This window comes from Hippocampus guttulatus, chromosome 11, assembly GCF_054856545.1.
Source record: "Hippocampus guttulatus isolate MCC_2025c chromosome 11, RoL_Hgut_1.0, whole genome shotgun sequence".
NCBI lineage: Eukaryota > Metazoa > Chordata > Actinopteri > Syngnathiformes > Syngnathidae > Hippocampus > Hippocampus guttulatus.
Genome location: NC_141271.1, coordinates 18,329,530 through 18,350,810, shown reverse-complemented (window position 1 = coordinate 18,350,810; position 21,281 = coordinate 18,329,530). Strand labels below are relative to the sequence as shown.

Here is a 21,281-nt window from a genome sequence, read left to right as displayed (position 1 = left end):
TGCACATTGCAGTTTAGCTTCTCTTTGAACTGGTAGCATATATCGAAACTTCTTTTGCGGACTCATTCTTTAGTTATTTGAAGAATTGCTGCAGAACTACCCCTGATTAAAAATTTAGGCTTGCAACAGAAAGGATGAGAGAAAAAAAATTGGACTCAGCAACAGCTTGCAACTGTGACATTTTGACGGCTATTCAAACCAAAGTGCATATTTCCCGTGTTCGTTTCTGTAGTCATGTGAACACTTGCTCTGAGGAATTCTGACAGCACTGTTCGTGTCATAAACTGTTCTGTAATCATTATCCTGTCACATTTCTCACACTCTTCCATAATTTTTGAATGGATCAAATCGGGTTCACACAAGTTAATGAAAGCAACTGCAATATAACAGCGAGGAACGAAACCCGAGAAACTATCGTGTTTGAACCTAACCGTATGACCCGGTGAACATCAATAGAATACAGAGAAAATTGAACTGTTTGGATGTTGCCAAACTGTATTCCCCCCCCCCCCCCCCCCCCCGGTGAATGTATGACATTTAAGGTTGCAGAGACCTTTTGAGTGTGCTGAATCAGCAGTAACAAGAAGGCGCTTGAGGCGTTTCACACGGCTCTTGTGTTGTCAGCAGCCATGATGATGAAGCGTGTCCGTCGCGTGGCTTAGATGCCGTGCCGTCATCTGTTTATTTGAGGACACGTGGGAGTGTGGGGTCGGGGGTGGGGTTTACAGGATCTGAATCAGTTCTATTACCACGGGCAAAAAGTATTTGAATTCAAACCAATCAATTCGTATTTTGTTCCCCACGGTTCCCACCAGATTCTTGAGCATCAACTCTCTTACTTTTGTCATTGGGTCTTTACAATGCTAAACTGCAGCACCCCCCCCCCCCCCCCACACACACACACACTCTCTTTCTAAGCCCCTGGCAAGCTTTGATTGTGGAGCAACCACAGCCTGCAGCCTAGCTCCACTTATCTACTGAGGTGATGGAGATAAGAGCGCTGGAGAGCATATCGCAACCATTGGAGGGGGGGGGGGGGGGTCGGGTCCTTCGTTTTGTTCATTGCGGAGTGGCACCCAAAGAACACTGGAAAAGTAAGTGTGGAAGAGTAGCTTCGCCCAAAATGTTATCAAGTGACCTTCCCCGAATCTCCTCACAGCAGATGAGCTCCTCCACGCATGGGTCGTTCACGCTGCCGATTGGGGCTCTGAATGTAACGGACTGTTGCAAAGGCTTTTTTACATGAGAGGATCTGAGGATCCTGTCATCTCCTCAGAGAGTCATGGTGAGCGTGACCAGAAAAAAAAAATTTGCTCTTAGTGGAGTGCGGCCAATCCGGGGAAAAAACGGTGCTTTGGATGACAGCGCTCAGTTTTCCCTAATTACTGCGCAGGTGCGCCATGTTGTAGGTCTGTGCTGCAGAGTGTCACTGTGTGACATAGAATTGGTGCAAGTAAAAGCTTCAACGACGGAAATGGTGATTAGTCAAAATGGCGAGTTTTATGCGGCTCCCATAGCAACAGAGCCATCGAGGCCAAATGTCGCGTACGCAAGAGGTGCTTATGGGTGTGCGGCTGGTGGATAGCCGACGTAGCTGTGAGGGAGTACTCGAGTATCCCACAATTTGGTGTGCATCGACTCTTTACCTGTATATGAGATAATGATGAGCAAAGGTTTGGAGAATCATGCCTAATTTTAACATTTTTCTTCTCTTTTGGTCAGTGCCAGCAAAGGCCGATTGAAGATTATCGGTACAGATTATCCTTGTTGGGTGTGTTGAGTTATTTGTCATCATTGATCCACTTGGAAAACATTTTGTGGGTGATAAACCTACCTGTTCGATATTATAATATTCTAACTAAGTGGTGTGCATGCATACCGATAATCAAGCTTAATTTGAAGATTAAAGAATTATCCTGTGGTGTAGCGTGCGTTGAGTGATATTTTTTCTCTCCCCAATTTGCTTGGAAAATTCATGTATGACTGACCTTCACTACCCTTTCCCCCCCTCTTTCTCTGTTGCCGTGTACGCGCAGGAGCTTCAGTTTGAGCGGCTAACGCGGGAGCTGGAGGTTGAGAGGCAGATTGTGGCCAATCAGCTTGAAAGATGCAGACTTGGGGCAGAATCGCCGGGTGCTGGAAGCAGCAGGTAATGAAACGATTTAGCACACGCAAACCAAACACATGCCTTTTTTTTTTTCCATCCTCTTTTGTGGTGTAAACCTTGCGGCATTCCGATGAAGCAGCCTCTCATTGGACAGTCAGCCTGAATGTTGGTCAATCATGTATCTTTACTCTTGGGCATGATTTTGAAGTGCATTGAACCAAACACATAATTTCAGTGAACATAAATGTGCTGGCTTTAATGCTCATGAGATTGTTCCAGTATATCAAAGTTTGATATTGTGACAGCACTGGTACTGTATTGTGTAGTATAAATTTTGTAAGTCGTTCATACATCGGAGCTACAGTATTCCACTTCTATGTAGGAGTCCACCGTTTTCGCATAATCGCATTTGTTGTTTAGTTTTTTTCTTTTTTTTTGTTTTTTTACAGTCTCCTACCTCCCAGGAATCGCGAAAATTCACGAATAATAGATCTGACAGTCATCCGCATAGCAATGGATGGAAATACCACATTTCCTTAAGATGGAACCCCAAAGGGAGCAGATACAGTGATAACAGCAGAAGCCCCAGAATTGAGCCCTGTGGAACATCACACGACAGCGGGGCAGTTCGTGATTCAGGGCAACCGAGGCTAACGCAAAATGTTCTGTCAGCAAAATCGGACCTAAACCACTCAAGGGCACTACTGCCAGTGCCCACCAGGTGCTGCAAATGAGCCAACAGAATACTGTATCAAATGCTGCGGATTTCCGATGGAAACAGACACACATCGTCTCCATAGTCATTTGTTACGTGGATGTTAATAAAAACTCGTAACAGGGCTGACTCTGTGCTATGCATCACCTTGAAACCTGTCCATGTCTTCGTCAGACAGAGGAAATCCAAGTTACAAGGCTGTTCTGACTAAATGAAGCGCCTCGCCTCACTTAAACATAGTTCTTTCAGTGATTTTTCTTTTCATCGAATAACAGTGGATAGTTTCTGTTTGAATGTATTTAAAGCATGTGGGAGGAGCGAAACAATTTCATTAAAAGATATTTTTATATGGTACTGTAATCCTTCTTGGCGATGCCCTTCAGTCATAGCCGATGTTTGTTTAGTTCAGCTGAAAGCCGCGAGACAATACATTTGAGCTAAATACAACTGTGTTTGTTGTGAAAACGCTGAGCCAGTGTTGTGTGCGTGAACACACATTGTGGTGGAGTGTTATTTGCTTACCGCGGCAGTATTGACAGTGAAGAGCTGTTGGCTTTGGTGAGGGGGATTCGTTCCTTCGTCACCCGTTTCACAACTGTGGTACAGATGCTGCTGCATGTCCGCTATCACACAGCTGTGGCTCTCAGCCTGCTGCCATGCATCATTGACAAAGGACACAAAATGAAGATGTTATACCAAAATGTACAGTAAAGGCACGCATTTTTTTTGGTGAGTTGCGGGTGCGTTCTCTTGACGTTGACTTTCTTAAAAACACAAATACCAATAGATTTTTGTGAAAGGTTTTGCATATGGATAAATAAATAAATGACCTCTAATGGGCATGTTATGTCAGTTGTTTCTGAAGTTACTTCAGGGGTTTTACTGCTGTTTTTGGTACATCTGAAATTGGAAACCACACTGCCCTCTGGAGGGGGTGGAGTTGTCTCTACCCCCCCCCCCCCCGCACCCCCCCCCCCCACCCCTAGGGACGCACCTAAGCAATCTCCCATTGTGATTGAAACACCTTTTTAAGAGACAAATGAAATGGCTGTCATTGTGTACTTGTTTGCAAATGGAGATTAGTTTGAACATTGCAGGTCCCGCTGTGGAGCTCAAAGGGGTGACGGCAGGGATTAGGTCACACGCTAGGGTGTCACTTGAAGATGGTAAATTTCGGCACAGCTCCAGACAACCTGCAAATGTGGTGCGAGCAGCCTTGAAACGGAGAAAAAGAAAGAATTAGCCAACTTGAAGCTACGTTTCCCGAGTCGTAGTTGTAAAATCACAGAAAGTTGACATGGATTTAATTCCAAAGCCTAATGCCGCGGCATTTGTGGAAACATCTTCAAATATAGCCAGATGAAACCTAACATTCACAATACTATCATTTATTTCTGAGGAATCTAGCTAGCTAGCTAGCTAGCTAGCTGTCTGTCTGTCTGTCTATCTATCTATCTAACTATCTATCTGTCGATGAATCAACAAATGTGCTATCCAGTTCATCCAGTTGGCTTTCAGCATCCACGCTTTCTTGTCATTCGGGTGGCTCCGTCTTTCTTCCATTCGCCATGGCTCAGTGGAGCACATTTCATCGAACTAACTCCTTTTAATTGCCTGCATGCTGCCATTACCGTCCAGCGAGTCGTGCCTCTTAAAGCTCATTATAGAGCCGAATAGGGTCGTTGTAACGACGGGTGCTTGATTGTAACGGACGGCATTTTTTCCCCATCCTCGAAAGGCCTCAGACAAAGTAAAGTGCTTTCATTCTGGTCACAGAGTGTTTTTTTAAATGATGAAGTGCCTATTATTCCCTTATTATGGTTTTCTGCTGTCGCAGTCGTATATCTTGTCAACCTGCTTGACTTTTCCAAGAGACCAAGCACTTTATTATATGATGCATCAAATGCTGGAGTACCTGCATTGTCATTGTATTCCACTATTTTTATCATTATTCTAACTAGGGCTAGTCAACTAATTTCTGTATTTCTTCATGTTGCTAAATCTATGAGTCTCAATTGCGTTTAAATGTTGGAATTTTAATTGCGGAATGTGAAGCATATCGAGTTACGTTGTGTGTGAATTGCGCGACAAACCAGTGATTCAAATTTGTATTTATTTTTACCTATTTTTTTGGGGGGTTGGTGGGCACTTATACGGATGCACGCCAGGCCATCCTGGCTCTTTGGTAACGATTTCTATTAATGTGGACTTTTCTCCGTTTGTGTCAGCATCCATCCCTTCGCCTTTTTTCTACACTTGAACTACATTTGCACACTTCACGCTGCTCTGTAATGACGTCGCTTTTGTTGGCAAGCCGTCTAAAAAATGGGCAGCGCTCGCTCAAAAGTCACCTTTACGGCCAGATGAACAAAAGGTGACAGAAGTGGACTTAACATCTGATTTGTAAGCGTTACACCGGATGACTTTGCTCGTTATAGCCTGGAAGACAGCGATTACCATCTGTGACCCTGTCCCGAAAGGCCAATGAAAAATGTACTCGGTAAACAACGTGTCACTGTCACTGCTCTCATATTCACTTTTTCATTTCCTCTTCTCCACTCGCAGCTCATCTGAGAAGTCCCTCCCTTGGAGAACTGCCGGTAGGTTGGAAATTGCTTCTTATTTTTAATGAAATAGGTATTTTGCTTTTTCACCCATTGCTTGCGCACAAACTAAATATGGCCCTGTGCGTATATACAACAATATTTAGGATCCACTTCAATATTACACGACGTAGGATGCATTCAATCTATCCCCAATAGTAATGTTTTTAACACTTCAGAATAGACATTTACGATTGTTAAAAATATTAATAAAGGGCTTCATCCACCTCCTCCGTCAGTATCGAGGCTGTGCGAATGATATCAGTATGATAAGTCACCACAAGATGGCAGGAGTGGTTTTGATCAGATCTTGGTCCTTACAGTGTGTGAGTGGTGGGGTGGGGTACGGCGATCCTACATCACGAGGTGATGTGAGGAAGCAGTGTGGTGTTGAGAACATGGATGAATACCGGCAGCTAACGCTACAAAACAGCTTTTTCAAATCAAAAAACACGATAAAGTCCCATCGTCATCCTTGACGAACACGCGCACACACGCACGCAGGCACAATGTTTATATAGCTGGAGAACTCCATTTTCTGTCGGCCTTCAAAAATGAGTCAAAAATGGTCCAAAATGGCTCTTCCAATTTGAGAAAAACTGCTGGCAGTGAAGGCGTTAATGAGATAATAGTCGTTCAATATCACCGTGCTTTGTAATGTTTGCAATTAACTTTGTTAAGCTGGGCGAGTTTACAATAATTGGCAGTCCCGCGGCGTTTTTCTTCCTCTTATCTCCCGTGAGCTTCGGTTTGGAGACACCGCCGGCAAGAGGGATTTTCTCAAAAAGCTTCTGTTTGTTCGCCTCACGTCCTCCAAAAACATATTTGAGACAAAGTAGATGGTAACGAATTATTACCAATGCATTTCACGGCTTATTAATTGCAAACATGTGCAGCCGTTATTAATCTTGTTTCGATTTCATCAGAGAAGCCTGTGGGGGTTTCGCTTGTACATATGCACCGAGAAAAGTGTTGTAACTCATTTTCTGGTTTGATTTGCGCTGGAGGAGGGCAAAAGAAGTAACGGCTACGGTGATGCTTGGCTATTGATTCGTCGTCATTGTGGTTTGGATGATAAACGACTATCCAAGGCGCCGATGCACTTGTTGCGATCAAAACGTGGCGAGGCGCGAGTCCCCGTGAGGCTTATTGGCCTCGTGAGTCACCACATGCCGCCCGGCATTTGAGACGGAGGTGTTGCCGTGGAAACCGGCCTGCGGCTGCCAGAAATGTCAATGCAGTTACACCTCATGTGGACTAAGACAAGAAAATAACCCCCCCACCACCACCATCTCCCCCCCATACCTCCTTGTCACATCCACAATGAAAGCCTTTTTGTCACTTTTTAACCATAACCTGACACCTATCTGACATTTCTTTTTTCATTAAAATTTATTTCATTTATTTATTGTATTATTCAAACGAATTTGCTGTTGAAGATGCTGCATCAACCAAGTAAAATTATCTTGCCCCCCCCCTAAAAAAACACCAAATAAACACATAATTTCATTGCAACATTGTGTTTTTGTTGACATCTACCCAAATAACTCATTTTAAGGGGGAGATTGCATTTTTCACACCGCTAGCAAAATTTGAATCGACACTCAGTTCAATTGCGCAGGTTAAATATTCAATGAGAGTTCATATTAATCATGAATAAATAAATACATGATAAAGTTGTCATTAATGCGTACAAGGCTGTGCCGTGCCGCACTCGACTCCGTGGTGGGTGCCGCGAAAGCCTTCGCCTTATCCCTGACTGGACGAGAAACAGGTTACAACCCTCACCTGGCCACCAGTCAATCGCAGGACACATATGGACAAATTAGTTCCTAACGCCAGCGACCCCAGAGAACCACTGATCTAAAACAACGAATGGTGAAAAAAGGGAATATCCCGTCGTTGCAACTCGCTTACTATTGTCGTAGTGATGATTTGTGATTATGGGCAAAACATATTGGCCCTTGGTGAATGTATGCGAGGGGAAAAAGAGAGGGAGGCCATTTAAGCGACACAATAAAACACGACACAGCGCCGTAAAATACATAAGCCGAACTGCGCATGATTATGGACCTAATGTTGCAGAAATTAAAAGAGGAGGCTCGCTGGTAATAAAGTCCCCATCAGCTCAATGAGTAATTGGAGTCTGAAGTCAAACGGATTCCTCTTTGACTGTGTCTCTCCCAGACGCCCCCGCCCCAGGGGACCCCCAGTCACGGCTCGCCGGCAGCTCCCGGTCGCCAAGCTACCGCATCAGGATTGAGTCGGAGCAGTTGTCTCCGCGCTCCCCGGAGCACTCCTGCCTCTGTGAAAGTGAGGCTCCGTTATTGCCTTCTCTCTCTCTCCTGCAGTTGCTTTTCCTCGGGGGTTTGCCCTCCTACTCCCGTGAACCCCACTTTGTCACGCTCGATCTGTTCCACACCCACCCGGAATATGGGAATGTCTGCTATGAAAAACTAACAAAACCAAAAAAAAAACCAAAAAACAAACAAACAAAAAAACGATATCCCTTTTTAGGACGTTTTAAATGTATTAAAGCACATTTTAACCACATTGTTAACATATTTGTCCACCAAAAAAATTGCAAGCACCGCTCAATAGAAAATACTGTACATATTGTCGGCTTGTATTCGTGTGCATGCGTGTGCCTTTAAGAGGCGGGGCCTGTTGGGGAGCCATCAGCTATTCTCCGTGCGTCTGCGGATGAGTTGTGTCCAACATAGACTTGTACGTGAATGCGCTCACTGTTATATTGTTCTCCTGGATATCGCGCTAAAGTACATCGGCGTCCGTGGCTCTCCTTTCCCACCTGCGAGGGCATGACAGGGTCATATTCATATTGATCAATAACGGGAAAGACATTTGGGGGGAAAAAAGATTTGAATGAAGCAATTCTTTATGCCGCCTTGCTGATTTAAAATGACAGAGAACATGGTGGTAGTACGCTGAAATACACTCCTTGCATCAGGATAAAGCCAATATTTCAAATCAAATAGTTTTTCGAAAGGAAATTCAGCACGGTATGTTTTCACCCGTATTGATCTAATTCTGTGAAAATGACAGGATGTCGAAAAACACATCAGTGAGGTGATCGCCGTCCTCCTGGTGGGACGTATGTCATTAATCATTCTCCTACAGGTGAAGGTCACGGCTCTTCTCAAAGAATCAATGCTACTTTCTGCTTTCAGGGTCCACGGGGAACTCGCGTAGTTCAACTCAGATGAATTCGTACTCGGACAGCGGCTACCAGGATGCGACCGGCGGTTACCACGTCGGCCAGACGGTGGTCAAATCCGAGCTGAGGATGCAGCACTCCTTCCCCGGCGCGGGTACAAGCATAAGCACAAGCACCCCCGTCAAGATCGCCATGGCGGAGGGGCAGGCCTCAGCGCAGGTGTGGTTGCATTCTTGTCACGGCTTCCTCGCCGTAACTTACAGTTGACACCTTTTCACAATGTTTGGTAGCAATACCGTGAAACTCCTCTACAACGAAACCTGTTGGTGAAATACCCCCTAGTATGAAAAAACTTTCACGCATGAAAGCCATTCCCACTTTTCTGCTCCCCCTACGACGAAATGTCCCCCTGTTCCGTTATACGAAATCTCTGCTCTTGCCTCGCGAGGAGATTCACTCGAATGAAAACAAGCCTTCCGCAAAAGTCTAATCCAACCTCAGCATGCCACAGCGACCTCGACTGATTCGCTCGGAAACGGCAAAAGCAACCACCACACTGGTTTACACATGCGCAGTAGTCCAGGAAGTATTTGTTATTGTTAGTTTCAGACGCAGCACAAATGTTACATTGCTAAAATGGCTACGAAACGGACCTTTGAAGACCAAGGAGTTAAGAAAAGAAAAGCATTCACGCTTAAAGACACAATAAAATGAATAAAAATGAAAGATGAAGGAAGAAAAGTAAAAGACATTATGCAAGAAATTGATGTAAGTGAAAGTGAATGCTGGTCATTTTTTCTTTCTACACTGGCGATATGAAGTGTCAAATAAGTGTCATATTTATGCACTACGTATTGGAATGAAAGTAAAGACACACACACACACACATACGTTGTGTGTGTGTGTTTACATCTGAGATCAAATTTGCTACAGTGAAAAGCCCCCTGTTGTGAAAAATGTCTTGTTGCGAACATGATTTCATTGTAGAGGAGTTTCACTGTACAAGTTTTACTAAGGAGCATCTTTTCACTTGACACGTCATATGTTCACACTACAGCGTTAGTGCAAAAGTCTTAAATGTTCGTCGAAGCATTCAAAAGAATTAAATTCTTCCCACGAATGGAAAATGTGTTTTGGTCGTCGTTTAGGTGCCATCAGTCAGCGGAGTAGTGCCCGGCCGTGCAATGCGGAGAGTCAGCTCAGTGCCTTCTCGCTCTCACTCCCCGTCCCACGTCAGCAGCACGTCGCCCTCGCACGGCTCCCTGCACGCCTCGGCCGGCAGCGGCTACGGCTCGCCCATCGTCACGGAACCCAAACCCCTCTCCTGCATCTTCTCCACCACCTTGCCCTCCCCCGCCCAGCGCACCGGGACCGCCGGCGGCTCGCCCCTCACCACTCAGAAAAATTCCCCCGCCGCCCTGCGACGGGTGGGTTCCGCCAACTCCAGACCGGGCAGCACCAGCCGCACCACGTCGCCCTACCAGGCATCGTTGGGCTCGTCGTCGGGCCGCATGGGCTCGCCGCTGACTCTGACGGACAACTGTCAGATGAGCAAGCAGCCCAGTCACGCGTCTCCGGCGCGAGCGAGCATGGTGGCCGTTCCCCAGCACTACAGCTCCACTCTGCCCCGCTCCCTCATCCACAATGCCGACGCCTACGGGCCGCAGGGATACGACGTTTACGACAAGAGGATGCGGCCCGACAGCCTCGCAGGTACAAAACGCATGCGCGCTTCTTTGTATTCCTTTTTTGTTTGTTTGTTTTGCTAATGTTGTGAAATGACTAATATTATGTGGATATACTCGCAACATTACTAGAAAAAAAAAACCTCAGCGAAAATAATATATAAATAAATAATCTTAAGAGTCATAATTTTAAGACAATATGGTTTTCTCAGCATAAAGTGCAATTTTTTTTGTCTTTTTCCCCACCCGTGTATCTTTCTTGTTTATTAAATATGTGTGTTTTTGCCTCGTTTTCTGTTTTGTTTTACACTGAGTTTCAACCTGGATTGGCAGTAAATGGCTTAAAATTAACCTGCCGCCACATTTTTTGCTGTCTTTTAATTATTTTTATTGTTTTTTTAAGTCGGGCCATTTGAAAAGTCCAGGTGCCACCTGTTTATGTATTTTTCTGAATGTTGCAGAAGGCTCTTTGCAGTCAACCCATAATCTGAGGCGGTGGCAGTGGTTGTACTGAAATGCAGCCAAAAATGTTCCCGCAAGAGAACAGCATAAACATGAGCTAGGCCTTGTGTAGACTGCAAGTTACTTTTGGGGCGAAAGAAAGAATGGAAAAAAAAACCAGTCCAAATGAGGCCATGCATGTTTTTTTTTTTTCTTTTTTAATCTTGTCAGAACAGCCAATTTTGCATGTCGTCATGCGGTGGAAGACAATTAAAGGGCAAGTTAGGTTTCAATTTTTAATTTTGTCTTGCTCTGCCTGGTATAAAAATATTAATTTGGGCGTATTTTTAAGGGGATATTTTTGGGGCAATGCGGCATTTCTTTAAAAACAATACACGTGATGAATAAGAATAACTTACAATGCGTTCTGAATTTTCTGTGATCTATGAATTTATTAGGTGCGTACATGGGAACTACCAATATTACTGGAGTTATCTGTGATGCTACACTCAAGGCGTAAAACTCAAAGTTCGGACTTGCCAAAGTGATTAAAAAAGAAGAAGAAGAAGAAGAAGAAGAAGTTTTCATATGTTTGAAACGTTCTTCAGACACGAGTGAAATTCATTCCGTGGCCAGGCTCATGACTCAAAACACTTGTTTCTGAAGTCATACTTCCCCATTGAAATTTCTGGAAATAATTCATTCCAGCTACCCATGAAACGCCCCAAAAAAAAATTTAACAAGAAAAATAGCACTCTCCGGGATTATATTTCATAAAATCGTGCAGTCCTAAGACAATTAAATCGAGCACTAAACAGTGCATCATGATTTCATCCTTTCCTATATTGTGTGGCTGCTTCAGGTGTATGCGCCTTGGCCACCAGGGGGCAGTATAATATAAACATATGCTTATGTTCACACAGAAAAAGATGGTCACACCTGCTCAGTAAGATATGAAATTAGTTGTTGTTTTTCGCAGAGGATAAAGAATACATGCCCGTTATCTTTATATTTTCTGTCCCCCGTTTTGCTGCTTTCGTTAGCACCACTGTAGCACGATATAGCGAGGGGACATTGTATAAGAATATGTGTTTTTCCAGCTGGCAGAATATTTCTCAATATGAAAAATGTATTCCCATTGTCCCTCATAGTTATTTTACTGACAAAAAGCAAACAGGAAAACCACAGTTATCACCAAGCATGTGTTATGCTGTCAAGCAAGTTTTTTGTTTGGGGTTTTTTTTTTTTTTGGGTTAGTGTTTTTTTTGCTGCAATCCTGATGCTGTAAGGTGAACTGACTATGTGCTTGACTTTGTGCTGCCTGGGGATATCTTCAGACGCTCTGGTGGATGATGACATTCAAGGTGAACACCCCCCGCCCCCATCCTCGTTTGTGTGCGACTGTGTGAGCGTTGTGCCTGCTGCTGTCGCCGCATATGTGTATGGTTGTCCGTCGCGGCCCTGTGCGTACACGCCTCATTCCCCAACTCCATTTCTGCACTTTTGACCACGACTTGCGAAAGGTCGGGATGTCATCATCGTTTTCAGCCACATGCCTTCACGATGAATATTGTACCGTTGTTCCTTGGGGGCCGAACACTTCAGACGATACCTTTTTTTTTCCTCATTGGAAGTCAGGTAGAAATTTCATTCCTGGGTTAAACTTCCCAATTTAATTTTACAACGATAAGTTCATACTTTGAAGACACTACTCTTAATTTTACGACTCAACCCAACTCAACTCATTTATTTTTGGAGCATTTGAAAAAAGCAATGAATAATAACAATGTTATTAGTAGTAATAATAAAGGATGAGGTTTTAATATAAGTTGTAATTTTGCAAATTTGTCGAGAATATAGTCATAATTTTAGAAAAATGTGTCATTTAATCAGGTGATTTTGCCCTTTTCTCGCACACAACTGCTTCCAGAGGCCGCCGATGTCGGCTGCTCGGCAAACTGCGCCGCTCCCCACAGCTGTTCAGCCATCTGACAAATCAGGATGGAGTGAACCGGGGCCTCATAGTTCCTCTCCGTGCCTGCGCCGTTAACTTTTCACATTCATTCGATTTAGGAGCCTTGGCTCAAGCGTAGTCGTGCGTCACAAGTCTTTCGTCCGCCTCTTGGTCATTTCCAGTCACTGTCGAGGCAGAGGATGCTTTGGTTGGTTCCTCAACATTTCCCCTCCCCACGACTCCCTTCCACCTGGCATCTTCCATCTTCTGCTTCTGTGAATGAAGAAATGCTTTAACAATACTCCCTGCTCCGCTTTGCTCCGATGCCCTTGCATGTGGGAAAGGAGAGACACACTAATCGGGAAGTATGTGCTCCCACTTACGTGTTCCAGTTAAGAGCTGAACAGCAGTATTTTGAGCCACTGATGATTTTTTCAAGATCCTCTTCCCATGTATTTTAACCAACACGAGCAATTAATTAATCGATATTAAAATAAACAATAACAGATTAATCATACCGAAACCTACTGTTGGTCATTGCACACCTGTGGGTGCTATTTTTTAACCAATTTTTGAAGTGCCGAAACTAGCCTGCGCTCTTTGATGCTTCATTGTTCAAGGTTGAACAAATCATGCCTGCTCGTCCTGGTGACGAGGAATGCACTTGCACGCCTTTATTTGAGCGTCTGTTTTTGTCAAGCAGGCGTGCGGCAGGACGCCGCCGAGCACCGAGTGTAATTTGTAAAAAGCCACTCTTGAGAGGATTCTGACGAGGAGAATTAAATGACTCGAGTACACGCGGAATGCGAGCCATTCATCGTCGGCGAGACAGCGGCGCTCGGCGCAGTGTTTCTGCTATTTTCGCACGCTGTTTACACAAGCCTGCAAGGCTACAATCCGTTCTAGTGTAGAAGGCACCAAAGATGCATGTCTTCAAAATGTATACTGTGTGCTCTGATGCTGGGGGGGGGTCTGCATTTGTCTGGGAGAGAGCACGTCCTTCTCCTTCAGTCCGCCGAACGTCTTGTGGCTTCACACGAGAGACTTCTCGGGTGGTGCCAACTCATTAACCCCCCCCCCCCCCCCTTTTTCTTTCTCTCTCGTATAATACAGTATATACGAGGGCCCAACACAATATTGACGCTTTTAAAATCGGCAAAAGTTTTTTGGGGCCGATTTTTGCCATTTTGTTTTTACACTTTAACACAAAGTTAGAAGTTACTTTCAGGTTTAGGATTATGGATACATCGATGCTAGTTTCCGTAGCCCCTCTATGGTGTTTTGCATTGTGGGTTAGCATTAAGCTAGTAGGCCTGACAAGGTGAAACTATTTTTTATGCTTGATTTTCCAGTAAACCTTAGCTTGGAGTGACATCCATATACTGTTCCCTTTAATTATCTCAATATTATTACTTTTCCCCGCCAGCATTATTCTTGTACTTTCTCTTTTTTTTCCCTTGACAGCGGGACTCTAATACTCTTCCATCCTGTGTGTATCTAAAACAAAATGACAGGAAACCGCATAGTTCTGTTTACTGTGCACGATGAAATGGCTTTATCGTACAGTAGGAGTAGACCCACGAGGCACACGGAGGCTGATGAAATGTTCAATGAGCGTTTAATCGGCAACTGTATCCCGGTCCTGCGGGCTTCACAGTGTACCGGGCGCCGCCGATGTGAGAACTTTAAATACCTACTTTGCTGTTTTGTTTTGTTTTTTGTTGATTTGTTTGGGTGAAAGCAAATCAAACCTCATCACCATTAAATGTAATCTCATTCCAACCATTCTCTTGTATTTGCAGGCATGCGGAGCACATATGCCAGTCAACACAGTCAGTTGGCCCAAGACTTGAGGTCCACCATATCCCCGGAGCGTCGCATTGCGCCCATCTTTGAGGACCGCATGTTCCAAGCCCCATTGTATCACAGCCCGGGCCACACGCAACAGGGCACCATCTGCAGGAGCGCCTCAGGTTCGATACATGAAAATTGTCATGCTACATTTTTGCAGGCAAGCGTTGACAGTGTTGGCGCTGGTGTCCGTAGATTCGAGGTGCGTTGTTTTTGAGGAACACAATATCTCGGCCTGTCTGCCCTTTAGCACCACAAATGTGCCTTTCATTATTTCTGTCCCTTGCTGTCTATCCATTCTCACGTTCACTGCCTCCGGCACAGGGCACAAAAGGCTCAGCTGAGGCATACCAGGCAGCCATTGTTATGTCGCGCCGCCATAAAGGCGCCCATTACCTAATTTTCATAGTGGCTGTGCGAGAAAATTGTGTAGTGACCAGGTGACTGCTTGTTTACGCACATTCAGTGGTGCCTAGAGATATGAGTTGGAAGTCAAAACATATCAAACAATCTTTTCCTGTCAAAATGAATGGAAATGCTATTAATCCGTTCCACCCTCCAAACGACAGTTACTTCATTTTTCTGAATTGTTTTTTTAAAGGTCTTAGAGCCATGAGTGATTCAGCAAATAAAATGACTAGCTGCAGAAATTCATTTGGACGCAAACGTTTGCACTGAAGCAACACAGCTGTTTATCACAAAATAGGCTTATTCTGCTTCAAAACCTGTTTTAAATAATGCCATTGTCATTTTTTTCAAATAAGCCCAGGGGGGTACGAAAGTAAAAATAAGCTTTTTGCTTAAAAGATTTATTTTTATGAAAAAAAAAGACCTGTCTATATATAATATATATCAATTTTTAAGGCTATATTGCCTCGCCTTTTTTTTTCCAATGATTTATTCGATGTGAGTTTTCTCTGTGTACCTCCTCCGTGCAAATGGGCACTTTTTATAGATATTGATCCTCTTCTGAAAAATAAATGTGAGCTTAAATCAAAAATAGTGAGTCTAAAATTGCATTTTGGGCACACTATGTTTATACGAATCATCTGGTACATTGGCCTTACGCAAGAGCAGCCATGTGAGGAAATTGTGTTTTTGGAGCAGCAATTCACAGTGACACGTTGGCTTCTGATAGGAAGGAGGGATTTGGAGAGAGGAAATGCTCATAGTCGATGGAGATCTGACTGCCGCAACACAAGTGCAAGAGGCCGACAGCTCATTTATGTGCCCAAGTACTCACACTCTGTATTTAGGTAAAAGTACACAAGTGTAAGAGGATTGGATAAAGTACACATGTCAAATAATATTAATAATGACTTGAATTTACATAAAGCCTTTCAAAAAAAAAAAAACAAGTTTGCTTTGTATCGTATGGGTGAAAGGCCATGATGAAAACGGGTGTTTTGATGGCTGCCTCAAAAGCCAATGAATATTCTTATTTTGTCTTATTTTAAAGGGGGAGTTTGCCGTTTTCAAATCCCCTGGCAATATTCGAATGTATCTTCACTTCACAGTTCGCCAAAATAATGCGACCAATACTCAGCTAGCATCACCAGTGTCAACAATTTGACGTTAGCCAAGACTGCTATGTTGTTAGCATGACTGATTAGTATCGAGAGTGTTACTCTAAGCTTGGTTGAAGTTAATATTTTTTAGAATGTCAACGCGATACAAGAATGTTGCTAATTCCGCAAGCGACGTATGCTGTCTGCGATTTTGCTCTCGCAGTTGATGATAACATCTTCCCTGACCTACACCTGAACAAAAGATATGGCAACAAACTATTTGTACTTTGTTCCCTCCAACCAATGTTTTGGGAAGGGCCCATTGTATGAAAAAAAAATGAGGTCATGGTATCACTTTTAGGGAATACAATACAATACAATACATGCTGATTTATATAGCGCTTTCACAACAGCGGCAGCTGATGAAAGAACTTTGTCTGGAGGCATAAGCGTCCACTCGGCATGTCCTAAGACACTCCCTTCTTTGCGCGTGGGTATCCACGGTAGCTATTTCGGGCAGGTCTCGGCTTAACGTTGCCACTCTGCTGTGTTTGGCAAGATTAACTTATAAGCATACGGTGGCACAGGGCAGCGGGAAGGAGCAGAGGAGAGGATTTGCAGATCCTCACGCAGGTTGATTTTTGGTTTCCCCCCCGAAAGCAGTTGAAGCCCTCCTGGCTAAATGCAATCTTGTTCAAACAAAGCAACGAGCAAGCGGGCCTTTTGAAGAAGAGTAGTCTTTTTTTTTTTTCTTTTTTGGGGCGAAACCATGGGAGCTGTGTTTTATCCGTAACATGAATTGGTTCCAGATTTGAGAATCTGCCACGTCCGCCAGAGCGGCTGCGTCTTTGTAGTTTCAGTTTGCTCTTGGCGTTCTTAACCCGAACCTCCGAATGCAGCCAATCTCACCTGGATTTGTCCGTTTGTGCGCGCGGACCGTTTGGATTTCATTTCTGAGGGCTTTGCTTTTTTGGCCTCAGGTGTGGGGAGTCTCCAGCGGACGCCCAGTGCCATGACCTACCAAAGAAACAACTTGGCTCTTAACACAGCCGCCACCTATGCGGATCCCTATCGCTCGGCACAGTACCGGCCGTGCGATTCCAATTACAGTCGGCAGGCTGCTATTATCGACGATCCCACCCGCTCGCCATCAATAGACAGCATCCAGAAGGACCCCAGGTAGGCCCTGCTCCTGCTTTTCAAAGTTTCTGATTTGTCAGTGTAATGACATATTCGGGTAGAGCGGGCTGCTTTTCCGCTGCATGGATCCTGCGCAGCTCACCACCGTTTTACTTGGCGCGGTTGGCAGCGTTTTTACACCGCATTGAAGTATAGGGCGGTCTCTCTCTCTCTCTCTCTCTCTCTCTTATTACACACAGTAAGATACAAAAGCTGCCTTAAGTTTTTATGCATTTATTTATTCATTAAATCTTAGTTTGTTTGTGTTTGAACAAACAGGATTCTCTCCGTCCAGGGTCTGTTTATTTAATTATTTTTTTTGCTGTTACGCATCAATCTGTTTTTTTTTTTACAGGGAGTTTGCATGGCGGGACCCGGAGCTGACCGAGGTGATTCACATGCTGCAGCACCACTTCCCCTCCGTGCAGGCCAACGCAGCCGCGTACCTTCAGCACCTCTGCTTTGGCGATAACCGAATTAAGGCCGAGGTAAGCACTTATCCGATACTGTCGAGCCTTTGCTGGCCAGCGAAACAAACTATGGCAAGAACTGCGCGTTACAAATACAAGGCACGCCGCTCATTGGAACAAGAATTTTTTTTGGGGAGGAGGGATTTTTAATTTTTTTTTTTTACATATTGCGAGCCATGACGTCCGCTTACAAGAAGCTGAGCTGCACTGTGTATGTTTGCAGACTAGACGTGTGGCTAGCAAACGAGGCAGTCACATTTTTGTGTTAAACCGAAGCAAGCTGTCGGGAGTCCAGAAAAATCACGCGCATGCCGGATGTAGCCCACCTTGAGTTCGTCTTTTAAGGCTGCTGATGCTGACACATAGAAATGATTAGAAAGAAGACAAAATCCAACATCCACATATATGTACTTAGAGGCAGGCGCAGCCAAGAGAAATGCTAGCATAATGAGAATAGACTGTTGAGAATCAATGACTCTCACACGATATCAAGGAGCAAATATTAGAATGTAGCGGGCCAACCGCTGATAGTTGTGCGCTTCACAGCATCCGCATGTTGGTCGCTCTCCCTGCAGGTGTGTCGGCTCGGCGGCGTCAAGCACCTGGTCAACCTGCTGGACCACAAAGTCCTCGAGGTCCAGCGGAACTCCTGCGGGGCTCTGAGGAACCTCGTGTATGGGAAAGTGATGGACGAAAACAAGATCGCGCTGAGGAACGCCGGAGGCATCCCGGCTCTGCTCCGACTGCTGAGGAAGAGCGTCGACGCCGAGGTGCGGGAGCTCGTCACAGGTGAGCCGGCAAGTCTCCGTTTTTCGGTCGATTCGTTCGGATTCAGTCCTGTTTGTTTGCATGAACGATGAGATTGACGGATGTCTGTCGTGATTGCGCAAGTGCTGACAGGACCTTGATTGCATTTGATTTAAAAGAGACATATGACTGTCAGTGTGGTTTTTTTTTTGGGGGCGGTGGAATTCGTTCCCAGTCGCCTACATAAAAAAAAAAAAGGTCTTTGATATTCTTTGGTCAAAATAGACACACAAAGGACAAAACAACATACAGGTTTTGGGTTTTCACCATAATTGTTTCACAAATATTTCATTCAGAGCAAATTGGATTCATGTTTTTACTGTTGCAGACACGTCTTCTTGTTTATTTTATTATTATTTTTTTTTTTTTATGTTGACACTACCGACAGCAGCGGATTGTACGCGTCTCGCTTTTGTTTGTCATCTGAGCCCGGCAAACGTGCTGCAAATCCGCACGGTTTGGGATGAGGGTGGAGCAGAAATGAGCAAGCCAAGCCATTTGGCTCCCAGGTGGTTGATTCAGCTGTTTTTGCTCAGCTTCAGCCCAAGTTCCAACTGTTTCGGGTTACGACTCCAATGGTTATGTTTTTTTCCGAGATTAATAAAAAAAAAAAAAGGACAGACTAGCACAGTACTGTAGTATATTTAGTTGGCGGGGGTTGACGTGAGAAACCAAACACCTCTTAGCTTCAGCAAAAATAACATCACTGCCGCTAAATTGAAACGAGCGCCAGAATGCCTTTTAGTGTACATTATTTAAGTGAAGCAAGTACATGGTGAAAATCCATTAAAAATGATCGCTTCAACTAAATGAACCGCTGTAGCTGACACAACCGCTGCTGTCGAGGGACATCCAAAACCAGTTCCAACTCCGCCGAGGGGTCCAGGTGATCATTTTGCTTCAACCCTTTCATGCCCCAACAATGATAACCTGTAACCCGATAAGCTGTCCACTCTAGCGACCGCCGTCTCTGAAAGGGTAAAACCAGACCACCCCGCTGCTTCAGGGTCAGGGGTCATGTTATCCGGACACAGAACAGCCGCGTCTTTACCTGCCCGCTCTTCTTTCAGCTGTCGCGGTTTATCACTCCGTCCTGAAACAGACTCTTGAGGTCAAACATCACAGCTCTGTCGTTTGTCATGAAAGGCCTGAAACCGCTCCTTTGATCCGCTAAACGCGCAGAACTGTCCTAAAACTTTATAGAGATAAATCCATCCATAACTTTAGACGGGGGCCCCCACTGGATTCAAAAGTTGAAAGGTAGTTTGGGGGAAGTACAACTTTGAAGACATTCAAGTGCTCGAGAGAAATTTCAGTCGATTTATGTCAGCGGTGTTGCAGATGAAAACAATGGATTTGTCTTGAATGTTGACATTTGCCCTCTCTTTAAACCCCGCATAATCTCCAACCTGCCAACGAGTCACTCGCTCACGCCAGACTTCAAATAAATAGGTCTGTGTTTTAAGATAAAAAGTTGTGGCGTCGCTCCCAGAATGCTCAAGGCAAGGCTCTTTTACGTGCGTATTGTGTGTGTGTGTGTGTGTGTGTGTGTGTGTGTGTGTGTGTGTGTGTGTGTGTGTGTGTGTGTGTGTGTGTGTGTGTGTGTGTGTGTGTGTGCCTTTTCTGTCTTGATAAAGAAGCCAAATCCCAAATCAGTTGTGAGCCATTTGTTCGTAAAAGGAAGCGAGTCAACAAATTAGCACCCGAAAGACCTTCGGCTTCTTGCATGTTTGACTGCGGCAAAAACAAATGGGCAAGACCGAGCCGGTTTCAAGTTGTTTCGGTTCATAGCTCGGCGCCCGCATCTGTCGCCTTTGAACTCGCCCTTCCTTTTGCTCTCTCGAGCGTTGCTCAAGAGACACATTACAGGTCGCGGTGTCATTGACCAAAGGAAAACACAGTTGGTCTTTCCTAAGTGGGTCAAACCACCAAAGAACATGTCACGGAGCAGAGAAGAAGACGGACGACTCGACATTTTGAAAGTGCGAAAGATGATTTATTGGCATTGTCGCTCCTGCTTCCTTTCTGACGGCCTTATCAGTCATCCGTGCCATTTTGGATGCTGTCCCCCGAACATGTCCATTGACTGAAGGTCACATGACAGTGAGGTGGGTGTGAAGGCGCCGAGCAGTCGGCAAGAGGTTTTGTGGAGTCAAAGTGACCCGGCGTAAGAATTCTTGATTCGACATGAATGTGAATATCATTGAGCGGGATGACCCTTCTAAAGTCTGAAGACTTTGGATTCAACGGATGCTTTATCGGGGGAACCAGTCTTTCAGTGGGCTCCCGGTCTTGCTTTAGTGACCTCAACGGAATACCAGAACGAGACAATGGCAGCCCAACCAAACCTATTGGATGCAACTGCCTGCCACATCCTGAGCAAATACATTGAAACAATTTTTCTTCAGGATACAGCCGCACGAGGCACACAGCACGCGAGCTCCGGGGCGAGGCACATCCTCTATGTGAACTTCTGAGAACGTCTGTATTTCTCTTTGATGTTTTTCAGTCAAAAAAATGGAATGATGAAATCCTCAGCATGGACTGAAGGCTTTAAATGGATTAACGTTCTCCAAATTAGAGGCGCGGCGTGTGTGTTTCAAGCTGTTCGTTACTTCCAGCTGACTGCACACTAAAACGTTAAACCCAAACATGTATTTTTGTCGAATGAAAGATGAACGCTAGCTTACACGTAATCCTCAACGTAAATTAGCACACAGCAGATGTTACGGTAACGTGATGCCCGCGTATTGGGTCAACCCATGAGAAATGATTGCCCATGAAGA

General features: G+C 44.7%; 1 protein-coding gene across 6 annotated transcripts in view; it reads left to right on the top strand.

Annotated features, from left to right (window-relative positions):
* pkp4 (plakophilin 4) overlaps positions 1–21,281 on the top strand; it is a 53,657-nt gene that overhangs the window by 22,921 nt on the left and 9,455 nt on the right. For 4 of the 6 annotated variants that reach the window (XM_086123296.1, XM_086123294.1, XM_086123295.1 and 1 more), the window contains 10 exons: positions 2,037–2,149; positions 5,388–5,422; positions 7,613–7,738; positions 8,614–8,819; positions 9,749–10,313; positions 12,064–12,090; positions 14,483–14,653; positions 17,020–17,218; positions 17,574–17,706; positions 18,264–18,477. In XM_086123296.1, the coding sequence (XP_085979422.1) occupies positions 2,037–2,149; positions 5,388–5,422; positions 7,613–7,738; positions 8,614–8,819; positions 9,749–10,313; positions 12,064–12,090; positions 14,483–14,653; positions 17,020–17,218; positions 17,574–17,706; positions 18,264–18,477 (1,789 nt within the window). The remainder of the gene's footprint in view (positions 1–2,036; positions 2,150–5,387; positions 5,423–7,612; positions 7,739–8,613; positions 8,820–9,748; positions 10,314–12,063; positions 12,091–14,482; positions 14,654–17,019; positions 17,219–17,573; positions 17,707–18,263; positions 18,478–21,281) is intronic. The other 2 variants (XM_086123298.1, XM_086123297.1) reach the window with 2 other exon arrangements.